General features: G+C 36.1%; 1 protein-coding gene across 1 annotated transcript; it reads right to left on the bottom strand.

The window, feature by feature from the left end:
• Positions 1-8,055: 8,055 nt before the first annotated feature.
• Positions 8,056-12,539, bottom strand: LOC113707924 (plant UBX domain-containing protein 4-like). Its single transcript, XM_027230324.2, has 4 exons — positions 12,312-12,539; positions 9,496-9,781; positions 9,153-9,248; positions 8,056-8,746 (listed from the first exon to the last, which is right to left on the bottom strand). Exons 1-4 carry the CDS (start codon positions 12,470-12,472, stop codon positions 8,366-8,368), a joined length of 924 nt encoding a protein of 307 aa, XP_027086125.1. The 5' UTR covers positions 12,473-12,539; the 3' UTR covers positions 8,056-8,365.
• Positions 12,540-13,093: the final 554 nt, after the last annotated feature.

Raw genomic sequence — 13,093 nt, forward strand, 5'->3', positions numbered from 1 at the left:
CTATAATAGTCTTGTTTTCTTTTTTCGTCTGTCCCAAATTGTAGTCCACTTTCCCATTAAAAAATGTAGTAATCTTTTAAATTATCTAAAATACCCTTATTAAATATCTTATTATTAATACATTGTTATTAAATACTAACCCACTACATTGAAAACATTGAGTTTTTTTCAATACTAACCCATTAGCTGTAACTGATATTAATTGACACTCTTTGTGATTAGCATAAGGGTATTTTAGGAAATTATTAATCTAAATTTATGTTTCTAACCAAATTAATTACACTTTCTTAATCTGTGTGGAAAAAAAATCAAGACTAACAAAACGGGACAGAGGGAGTACAAAATTTTCTGTCAATCACGGGCATCTAATTGCTGACTTTAACTCAACCTAACAACGTCCAAAACTAACTATTATCCTGTTGATCTGGTAAAAAACAAATAGTAGTATTTTGCCTACTTAACATGGTCCAAAAACCAACTTAATTCAAGAAGTTAGTACGGTCCAAAATTATTATTCTCGATTGGTATATAATTATATAAAAAACATTTAACGTAAGACAAAATTAAGTTAAACTTCGGAAACAATAATATAATAGATTTCGTAAAATTTATTGTAAGTTTCAAAACACAAAAAAGAGTATATGAATCACTTCCATCAATCAAAGAGCTGTCATCAACTTAACTCGAGCGGTCTTAATGGTAATCACCTTCTCCGCCAAGGAAAGAACTTTATTGTGTAAGTTTTAACGAAGAATGACTACAAAAGAACCCGTAACACATCACGAGAAGATGAGTATTAAATTACAATAAGCCTACTCGCAAATAATAATTAATAATAATATTTGTTTAGAGAGGTTTTCACCACAGCCATGTTGTAAATTAGTGCTTGGTTCATAATGAAAGAATCATTAGTTAACTTTATTCTTTTTTGGATTACATCATAAAAGCCAAAAAGGTGGAATGGCTGCTATTGATATTGAAAATGACAATGGAATCCCTACCTTACCTGGAATAAAAGATTACGTTAATTTGCAAGTAAGGAAGACGGGTTGATTGCTCCCTCTTTAATTATTTTGAATCCACACCTTTTATGCGTTAATGTTCTGCACCGTCATTCTACAAATTTTATACAACACGTCAAATTAGAATGAAATGGAAACATCATAGAAAAAGTCTCTCCTGCACGTCCTTTGTTATCTTTCAGGGAAGAGAGGAATCTCCATCATTTCTAGTCCTTGGTGTTTTTTCATCTTCGTAACCTTCTATCAATTTGTGGTCAACCTATTTTTATGTTAATGCACCCTTGATTTCATCTACAATTAATTCAATAGGTCTGACCAAGAAAGTTTTTTTTTTTTTTTTTTTTTTTTTTGCATAACTATTTATAATAATCTACGCTATTTCTATACTACGAGAAAGAAGGCGTCGAACTAAACTTGTACAGAGATTGAGATATTAACCTCCAAAGCAAAGCAAGCAGACAAGTGCACCACTGCACGCATTTGAATTTGGGAACAAAGGAAGCACAATAATGGTTCCTTGTAAGTAACTCACCGCCCTGATCTAGCGCACGCACGCTGAGAGGATTTTCTCAACCATTGGATAATCAAAGCCTAATAGTTAACTATGAAGATTAAAATACAAGTAAATTGATGAACTAGGAAAAATTTTCAACATGGCCAACTTTTGTCGAGTGGAAAGGTGACTGCAACCTGAAATCACCGTGCATGAGTTGTCTCCAAATGGAATTTGCTCAGGGGAAAATATACCTTGCCAGCAAAATCAGGTTCCTCTCTACCATCCATCAGTCTGATCTCTAATTATATTTACCGAAGAAAAAGTGGAGTTTCAACTTAAAAAAATGCCGGAAATATGTGGGACAGTCCAGATGTCTCTTCTGATCTCTCTCTACCATTTGTACATATGTCTATATGGACTGGAAGAAGGGCAGTCTACTCTACGCGTAGAGGCTATACCCGAAAGTTAAAAACAAAAAAACCTGCTCAGAAGTTTTGGTACTGCCAAACAGAACTCCCAGTTCTACTCATGGTTCATCCTTTCCTGTTATGTACACCATGTTGTCAAGCTCTTGAATTGGACGAGAAAGAGAACTTACCAATAACACGTGTTCATAGTTTAATAAACAAGGTTTTTTTTTTTTTGTTCTTTATCGTGGTCTGATGTTAACCATATTCGTAACTTTTCAATTTCTTCCACTTGTCACAAAAAAAAAAAAGGATATTATAAAAAAATGAGTAATGCTGATGATTTAGAGATAGATTATTTTGAAATTTTTTAAAAATTAATATTGTAACGCCCGTAACACTTTTTATAACATGATCTGTATAAAATAAAAAGGCCTGTTTGATTAACAAAATGAGTGGAAAGTGTGCTTATGATACAACAAAATTTTTTTCTCCAAAAACTTTGACTGCGCACAAGGATCAGAGACTATTTGAAAAAGTTGTTTGAAATAATTAACACTCTAGCATTTTTTTTTTTTATAATGTGAGATGAAAAGTTAATTAGACAATGAGTTTTTTCTTTTAATTTTTTTTAGCAGGAAAATGGTAAGATTTAAGAAAAGGAGAAAGCAAATGAAGATCAAAATCCAATACTGCCGAGTCTTGGAACTTCAATGTCGACCATTAAACCAAGACCTTCTTGGCAATTAGACAAGAAGTTAATAATGCAAGCCAAAATTTTTTTTTTAATTAATGCGGAGATGTATTATCAATTTAAATATCTCTCTTCAAATCAAAATTAACTGTCCCCGTCACAAAGAGATATTCATTTTTTTTATGTACACAAAGAAGACAAGTACTTGTATATCATGAAAAGGAAGAAGAAGAAGAAGAAGATGGGGTTTGTCCGTGAGTGTTAGATTCATTGCTTTTGTCCGTGAATGTTACAGATGATGCGAGAAGAGGATCGATATCGAGGAATCTCCCCGCTGGTTATTACAGAGGAACAGTGCACAGATCAGCTGTAAGCTTTATCTTTGTGCCTTCAATCATTCTCACGCATCCATGTGCATCAAAAGAAATTTAAACATATATTTACGTAGAGAAAACTTGTTAAGGGCTGGATTTTGGAGAGGCAGACTTGGCTAAAGGGAAACCAGAAAAGTCATATTTTCTTCTTTCTTTTTTTTTTCCCATGTTCGTAGAGCAGCTTGGTGCTGAAACGGATTTGATATTCATGCACTAATACCATTTATTTATGCAACTCTTACGGATTTTTTGTTTGGTGAAAAGTTCGAAATGGCTAAATGATCAGCTTCTTGTACTCGTCTGTTGTTACTTGTTATAGAGTGAGATTCTGAAGAAAGTTGAAAATTTTTCAGATTCTGGCTCCAGCATGATGCGCTATTTCTACTGCTACAAAATCTAATTATAAAAAATAACGCAGACGCACATAAAGCTTCAGATATAATCACCTAAAATCTTTTTGGTAGATTTTGAATTTTAAATTTTTGGTTATTTATTTAAAATATCTAAAATATGTAGCTGTAAAAACCAATGAATTTGGATTGAAATTTTTGTAGAAAAATGTATTACAGATATATGTATGAAAAAAAATTGTAGATTTGTGGTAAACTTTAATGAGATATGATCACCTAACTTTTTGGTAAACTTTTAATCGGGTAGAACTGTAGAAGTAGAACAATCCAACGAGACAAACCAAACTTCTAATCGTGAGTTCAGATAGAGAATCTCCACCTAAAACTCTCTCTCTCGTTCAACTAATTAATTACTGTGCTTAAGGAGGTCTATCATCTATGCCTAGCTAGACTCAAATAGAAGAAGGCCACCCCTGGACTGGAATGACATGCACAACTCCCAGTGAGTTGCAAAACATTTACATCCCCTCAGAGACTGAGAGACCCACGTCCATCATTAAGCAATTCAAGCCAAAGTACGGCTGCTGCATTACAGAGTGGAGACATTAAGAACTTAAAGGCTACAAACTGAGCTGAGAAGTGAGAACTCAGCCGAAGGAAGCTGTAGGGTTAGGGTTGGTTGGTGTAGCAAAGGACTAAAGACAAGAGAGTGTTATGGTACAAGAATCCGTCAAAACTCAAAAGAACACAGCGGATTTTGATAAGTTGTGAGATGTCATTGCTGAGGGCCCTTAAAACTGACTCAGGAAGATTTACGGCAAGATCTGTGCAAAAGAAAGATAAGAAGGAGACCAGAAATATTCTCCTCCATCTAGCTTTGCTTGGCTAACTGGCCGAGGGGGTAACTATGAGTGTGAGGTACATGGTGGAATAGGAAGTGGGGTGTCTAGCTAGGCCCTTCCAAGCAAGCTTTTTTTACCATGAAGTTGTATATATTTTCGCTTTACGTCATTTCCATCAGCAGTGGCCATGATCGAAAACGGAAAAAGGAGGAACAACTCGATGCTACAATGGTACAATCAATCAATAATATTTTTAATCCAGCTCAAGCCTTAAGGTGCTGCTAGTCTTTCGATTGCTTTATCTTTCCTTTTAAAAGAAAAAATGAAAAAAAAAGTACATGTAATTAAGTGTACAGGGGTGTACTTTTCTTATGGCTAAACTAGCTTTAATCTTCTCTTTGTACCAACTAAACTAGTCAGAAAGCCAATGCCCTTTTGAGTTTTGAGTAGATGTTTTAATTACTCTGTTAAATCTAACTTTTTGAGCCATCTAATCATAAGTCCACATATAAAATTAAACTCATATATCTATGATTAAGCCTCTCTTTATTCCACTTTGGGGTCTTTCACATGTTTAATTGATTATTAAGTTCATATGCCCTAATTATTGCGCAACCCCATTAGCATATGTATCCCCATCATTGCAGCAAAGACAAAATTCTCTCTCTTTCTGTTCTTCTCTGGCTTGGTAGCCAGTTAAAAATCGTCACATTACAACTAATATAAATCGTGAACACAAAAGTTGAGCACTTTAGCTTCATGCAAATAGGCATCCCATAAGGCCGTAATTCTCCACTAAGCAGGCAGCATGGTGCCTACTTTGTGGGGCAAAAAAGGCACGCTTTAGATGATTTTGTCCCATTTGATTCACCAACTGAATTAGGATAAACAAAAAAGGAATAACAATTTGAGATTGATTATTCAAAATATTATTGTTTAATCTTTCTAAGCTTCCACCATATAATACACATAGGATGACCAAACATGAAATTGGCTAAATGATCTCTAGTATTTGTCATTGAACTTATCGCATGGTATTTGTGAGTGCAAAGAATTACGTCTGACAAATATGCTTTTTCAATCTTCTTTCCATCTTGGATAGGTAATTATTTTGGAAAAAATGACATTGGGTAGATAGTTATTTGGGAAAAAAGTTGATTGTATCTTAAATATATATACTTTTCAATTTATCTTTTCAACAACCTTTTTTATCTACATCACATTTCAAAAATTTTCTAAATAATCTCCTATCCAGTCACTCAGATATTCCGGTGTACATTATTGTCTACACCTGACAAAATTATCAAATTTTCCCTTTAATTTATATTCACATAATGTTCATTTATGTACAAAACACAATAAGTGAAAGTGGGATAACTCCCATTTGGATTATAGGTTTTCGAATTTTTTTTTTTTTTTAGAAAAATACTACTATAATGTAATGTAATAAAGTAAAAGAATGATCGGAAGATGTATCAAGAGAATTTTTGAACGAAAACTTGTTGCAATTCAAACAAGGCTAGAGATATGAAATCAGGAGGAGAGTTTTTTTTTTTTTTTTTGTTTTGTTTTGTTTCATTCACTCTAGGGGATCAAATAATCGTAGGGGAAACAAGTCTAGCTTCTCTCCACATAATAATAATGAGGCAAAGGTTCAGTCACAGAAGCAGTTGTTGATTTTTAATTCGTTTCAATGGAAATTCAACACTGAACCAAAATTGGCGGAAGGTGTCTGAGATTGAATGTTGCCTCTGATGAGTCACTTGGTGTGCAAGTTTGCAATAACAAGAAAGATAGGTTTCCAAATAACATAGAGCTTATCGTTTTATCCCATGACAGGCTGCCTATTTAATGGCTGGCCATGGTAGGAGTATTCTTCTTTTTCTTTAGCACGATATGACACCTAAATATATCCTCCTCCTGGAGACACCACTAAAGCTCTTCTTAGATTGGCTCCATATATTCTTACACGAAGGATTGAGATTTGAGGAGGGACCCTTTGTGGACCGAACCCTAGATAAGAAAAGTCTTTAGGATATCTACACTGATCTGTCTTTTGGCCGACAAACATTTTGCCTTTTTTCTTGTCTAATTTTTATATGCCACTATGGATGGACGTGAACTATTTCACCAAGCGATGGAGAGATGCCTGAGTCCTTCCTGTTGTTACTCGACCATTTGTGCCTAAACTCTAAAGCGTTCTTTCGAAAAAGTTAACCTAAGTGCACAGAGGGATCATAGGAAGAGGCAAATATTTGAGATCGGCACATCCTTAGATTGCGGCTCATGCACCCACATGCATGACTTGCTCATTCGGGCATCTTTACAAGCATATAGTTTAAATCAAAGGAATAAATTATAGGGAACTTTTGGAAGTTGGTTTAAGTAAGTAAAAGATATCGAGTGTGTTTAAATAGAGAGTTCTTTTTTTCTAACGAATGCAAGTCAGACAGGTGTGATTTTCGATTATTTAAGAAACAAACTAGAAATTGCGTCTAATAACAAAGGAGAGTTGGACAACGAATTGCGATTTAATTGATAAAACACTTCATTTGTGATCGAGAGAGAGACGAAATGAGTTTCAGTCATAAATAAATAAGTACAAAATCACTATTCATCTTTTTTTTTTTTTTTTTTTCCATTTTCAAGGATGGTTGCTAATTTTACATGCCGCAACGGTATTAAGCTCGTGCAAAGGTTATTTTGTTGTCTCGAAGAGCAACAGATACAATCAGCCATTTGAAAGGCTATCGGCTAATGAGGGCCAAACATGGACAAGCATTATGGGAAGAATCGTAGCAGATTCAATTGAAAAATGAGTCATGGATTCTGGTAATAGTCATCCAAAAGCAAGAGGTTAGAACTAAGTGGAGGAGGAATGTTGTCCCACAAAGCTAGGGCCAGTGGGTCTCCAGGTGTCCCAAGTTCAAATAGAGATGGTGGCTACGTTGATAGGTGATATTAACTCTTTTTTTTTTTTTTTCCGTCGAGGTAGATGACGTTATTATTATTAACAACCTGAGCTCTTTGTTTCAAAATTGCTCCATCGGCCTTGGAGAGGGACAGCTCCAATATTTGCAAAGTGATCTGTAAATATGCCTACTCAGTCATGTAGTATAATGGAGGAAGGGATTAATCCTCGCCGTCTTATCACTTTTGTACAGATATGGAACCTTTCCTCACCAGGTGTACAATTTTTTAATATCAATACAAATCTTATTATTGTTTTTGGCCAACAAAAACAAAAAGATACGGAATATCTTCTCGTCTCGCCAAGGGGCTTTACTTAACCGCTGTACATATTGGTTGCTTGCTGCCGCAGCCCTAGCGGCCTATTCCACCTACCCTCTCTTTCGTTTTGGTTTTACCCATCATTCCTCACTCTACTCTCTCCTTCTGCCCTTGAGCTCTCTTAATTTTCCACATTTCCTCTCTTTTTTATCCTGGAAATTTGGTGAACTCGTCCCTTTGTTTTTGAACCAAAGCTCTCAGCTTGTGGGCATGCAAGAACAAAACTTCAAACCTAGCAAAAGAAGCTATAAAAGAAAAAAAAAAATAGAAAAGAAAAGAAAAGGAGAAAACTTCTAGTCAGCTAATCTATAGGCCTTAATTTCCTGGTGATCTGGGATTCCTTTTTATGCGAGTTTCTCACTCGTGGTTGCAGAATTGGGGGATAAATGAGCTCGCAAGGAAAGCCAATGGATACAAATCAAATGAGGTCCTCAATACTACGATATCATGCAACAGAATCTGTGTGTGTTATCCAATAGCATCACCTCGAACCCATCCCTTCTCGACACAAACTAAGAAAATTGAGGCTTCGCATACCACGACTTTGATTTCTCCCATTCCAACCACCAAATTTGGAAATTTTCAGAAATGAAGGTTGCTCCTCGCTTTGATTGAATAAGAATTGCAAAATCAAAACATGTTCCCGCAACAAAACCATGATCACTAATCATACAACTCCACATGTAGGAAGTTACACGACCTAAAAACAATATGATCAGCAACATTGCTATGTAATATCAAGTTTTCTCAGGCCAGAAGAATCTCCTTACCAGCCTGTACAACTTCTATAGATTCACTTCCCCGCAAACCATGAAATGTCCGGGAGAAGACATGGAAGTCTGAATGCAGACCAGAAGTGATAATAGTAAAAGAGAGGCTATGCCACTTGTTAAAGCTTCTGAATTACTACTGAATTGGCTAGCCCTGCCTGCTCTATTGTCTGGGTGGCATCAGTGAGGACTTTGGGAGGAAATCCGACAGTCTGTAGGTGGTATGCTCTAGCGCTGCCGGGTCTAGATGCATCAATGAAGGCGCGGATATCGCCAACAGTATGATTATAGTTGAAGTGAGCAACTAGGCGGGTTCCATCAGCCAGCCTCAGTTGAATGGAGGTGGATGGCAATGATTCATCTACAACTAGACCCCTTGAAGGGGATGGAGCAGTATTAAGAGGGGCACTAACAGTTGGCTCAGGAACTTCCACAGCTGAAGAAGTGCTACCAAGAGTTCTTCCCACACCCTGGAAAGGGACATGACGTTTCTCTGGCTCCTGCAAGCACAACCAGCAAACAATTTCTTCACTACTATTTTGACTCTTTACACGTACCGAGAAAAAAATAGAACACCATCATACGCTACTCCTACTTCAGGAAGGCAGGAAAGATGCATGCAAAGCTAGTCACAGAGATTATGGCAGGTGTTTGTGGCAAATCAAAAGCTAAGTCACATATCTGAATAGCTCCTATCTTGAAAAGAGAGATATGAGTACCCTACTAGCACGCAAAACGCAAGCGTGCTATTTTAAAATCAGGCCCACTGTTTTTTTTTTCTTTTTTCCCCCCCTTAAATCTCAATGCCCCACTGTTGCCATTTGTACCATTTACCAAATAAAAATAAGGATTCCAACAGGAATATTGATAACAATGCAAAGAGGACAGAGATGAACAGGAGCTCACAGGGTAATTCTCCTCTCTTCTTGTGAGGTTGACACTAACTTGGGACCTCCTATCTGCTGGTTCCAGCTCTTTTGGGCACTCGGACCTTCTAATGCTCTGAAATGAGAAATTGCCATATAAGAACATCCTTATCAGTGCCAAATTCCGGAATTAACAAAACACTACAAGATGACAATCAAAGGCTGCACCAGAAAAGCAACTTGCCTTCTGCAGCAACTTAAAAGGCAAAAGAAAACCTTCTTAAAAGCACAAGCATATATAGTCGCATAGCATCTAGAAACTCCTAAATACCTTTTCAATTTTCCCAGAGTCTATTTGGCACTTTTACACGTATTTCTCTTACCTCCAAGAAAGGTGCATTCTCAGGATCATCCAACCTCCTTAAAGGTCCATCATTAATGGTGAAACCATTTCTCCAGAAAGCAATGTTGTGTACAACTGCCTCAGGTTGTTGCGGTGCAGATGGCACGAATTCTCCATTAAGTGATCTTCCAGTTCCAGAAAAGCTTCTTGAACTTGAAGATGGACGAAGATTCTCTAGGGGACCTTGCACGGCACCCATTTGCCTAGCTTGGTCAAAAATGGCATCCACGTCATCACCCTTTGAAGGATCTTGGACAAGCATACCACTGCAATCATGTCATAACTAGAGTTAGACCACACAAATCATTCAGAAGAATCAAAGATATAGCTAGACATTTACTCATTTTTAGCCACCACAATGTAAATCACTATTGTTTGCATCGAAGGATAAAATTGAACTTTTCATAGCATTCACCCAACTCACTAGGAACAAAGAATGATGAATGAAGGGAAGAAACAAAGAAAACCAAATTGATAAGAGAGATATTAAGAGATTAAGCTCACCAATGTTAGATGAATCACTTTAATTCCTATTAATTATTATCCTACATGGTAACAATTTCCTGAAGAACCCATTTTATATCAAATCAAAAGCTGCCTTCATATGTAGGTAGTACATAAAGCATCTTATTTGGCTCTTCAAGCACTGCACCAAGAAACAAATTTTGCGATGATTATAATACAGCCCATCAATAATGAGCTGTACAGCTCATACATACTTCGAAACAAGTACTAGTATTGACCCTGAAGTGGTACCAATCCAGTATGTTTGGAGGCATGCATACTTTTGATGTGTCTGTCTGAGTAGGCATGCTCTCTTGATAAGATATTTACTATTGTGGTGTGTACCTTTGGTTCAATGAGAATTTCATAAAAAAAAAAAAGACAGGTAATTCCAAGCTTATCAGGTTGCCTGATGACCAATTTAATTGTTGACTGTCTCCAGTTATGTTGGCTCTGCGAACCATACATCTTTAACACCAAAATTACACTAACAGACAAGTTATCAAATTCTACTAAATCCACTTTATGGCATCCGTAATCAGTATTAAATAACTAGCACTACTGATTGATTAATGCCATGCATTAAAATTCTCATCACATTGAGTAAGAAATATACACTAGCATTACATAATGTGATATTATCAATAGCTCATCACTTACTTCTTGACTAAAACAAAATTGTACGAGAACCTAAAATATAACTGACACTGCACATTCAGCATACAATCATGAATAATTGGTGTGCATTAGGGCGACAGTATACAGAAGGAAGCTCTTTAATGCATTTGTTGGACCACACCACATCAACAGCTATTGCTTGCTTCTTCAGTTTGACACATTCTGGGTGAAACTGAGGATCACCTAGATAGCATGTTCCTATCACCAATATACCTATCTATTATATGCTCAGAAATAGTAATTGAACAACTAAAATTATAGTTTTGCATTCCAAATAAAGCTGCCCTGAAAACCAGCCCAACAAAAGCATTCTTTGAACATAAATTGAATTAGCAAAACAATATATTCAAACAACGAATTTTTTATGCTCTTAAGTTTGTCTATTTGGCCAAAAAACAAAAACATTTAAGCAGAGGTCTGGTCATAAAATTTGGCGCATGCACAACACAATGCAAGAGATATACCATTCGCCAAAAGACCATTAAATCATGGCATATGCACATAAAACAGAGGCGAAAGGACAAGGCATTACAATGAGTTCATAGAAGTGCACTATAGTGACTGTATTTCTGTCAAACAACTGGTGAATATTTAGGCTGTCAACTACTACAGCTTCCAGCTAGCAGTTTTCTCGTGATTAATCAACTAGAAATGCTCTGAGTTTCTCCCTCTTAACAGAAATTAACCAGCTCATACAGATTTCTTCCACAAAGCTCTATGGTATATAATTCAATCAAATACAAATTTTTTTCATTTCCTACTTTCTCAAGGTAAAAGCTACCATACATAGTGGCAAATCCTATCCTGCCAAACACGTGTTTACAAGCTATCATGTCAACTACGAGAGGCAATAGTGAAGTAATGCATGCAGACGAGACAGACAGAGCACATGTATTAACTACATACGTGAGACACATCTTAATTATCACCTTTCTTGTGGCGTCACAGATGGCTCCAAAGGTTTTGCAACATTATACATACTATCACATGGGAAATTTCCTTGTATGACAGATGACCTCAAAGTCAAAGGTCACCGGGGATAACTGTAAATTTACCCAAAAAAAAAAAATGGCAATGCAAGGAAACACTTTCATGCTTCATTTCCCAGGGAATTATTTGGAAAAGAGCACATTCCACATCCAATCAAAAGCAGCCCAGAAATACTGCTGTCTTCATTTCTCTTGATATCCCAATTCCAATCAACACATAAATTTAGCTACAATGGGAGTGATCTTCCAAGAACTGATATGGGGAAAAAAACCAACTTTGGCACAAATTGGCGTTTAAGTTATTTGAAACAAGCCCCAAGTTTCTAAGTTTCTTTTAGTGAGAACAAAATTTGTAGCCGAAATCATTAATAAAACAATACTAATATCTATAACCTGTAATAACATACTAAACAATAGCGTCCGAATTTCATAAACCCTAACCTATCCAACTGTTATACGTATCAAATTCAATCTGCAGTGGAAGCTTCCCGTAATTACGGAATCTAGAAAAAAACTCATTCAACAATTTCAAGAGCTCCAACCATAAGCCTAAAAATAAATAGGAGTAACAAATTTAAGGACATGCAAGCATCATTAATTGACAAATAATGATTCCAAAGTAGACCTCTTTTCACCGCCGGTATAGTACTCCTGAGGAGCACCATCGTCGCTGTCGGAATCGTCGCCGGCGGAGGGGCGATTCAAATCGGAGAGAGTTCGGATTCGTCCGCTGCCGGTACGACTGCTGCTGGAGGGTTTTGAGGGTTTCTTATCGCGCGAAGACATGGTTGCCGTCTGAAAGACGATGATGGATTTTGGATACTTTTTTTCTTATATCTTTTACTTCCAATGCATATATATATATATATATATATATATATATATATATATGTATATATAGCTATATAAAAATTAGCGATAGACTGTAGAGGCTATTACCACGTAACAGGCACCAAGCAAAGTAATATTCGGTGCTTGAGTTTACAGCTTTGAACATTTAATAAAGATTAAGAAGACTTTTGTACTACCACGGAAAAACTGGTGCTGGCAATGGGGCCCCGTGGGGCCTTGATGTCTCGCTTATAACAGTAGATGGAAGAATCGTGTTCGGCTCTCGATCAGAGTCTTCAATTAAATTAAAATCAAGCAATATTAATAATATGTTTCTTAACCTCTTAATTCCAGATCAAAGGAATTAAATTTACTTTTATATCCCAACAAGATTTAATGGTCATTAATTTTATGATTTATTCCAACCACAAAAATTTTGAAATCGCTTCTAAATAAGATTACTTTGAATATGATTTCAATACCGCTTTATTTTTATTTTTGTTCTTTTACCCAAAGAAGGATAATATTTACAAAAAAAAGGGGACGAAAAAATTTCAATCCAACGTCTCTATCTCT

Source organism: Coffea arabica, chromosome 9c (assembly GCF_036785885.1).
Source record: "Coffea arabica cultivar ET-39 chromosome 9c, Coffea Arabica ET-39 HiFi, whole genome shotgun sequence".
Lineage (NCBI taxonomy): Eukaryota > Viridiplantae > Streptophyta > Magnoliopsida > Gentianales > Rubiaceae > Coffea > Coffea arabica.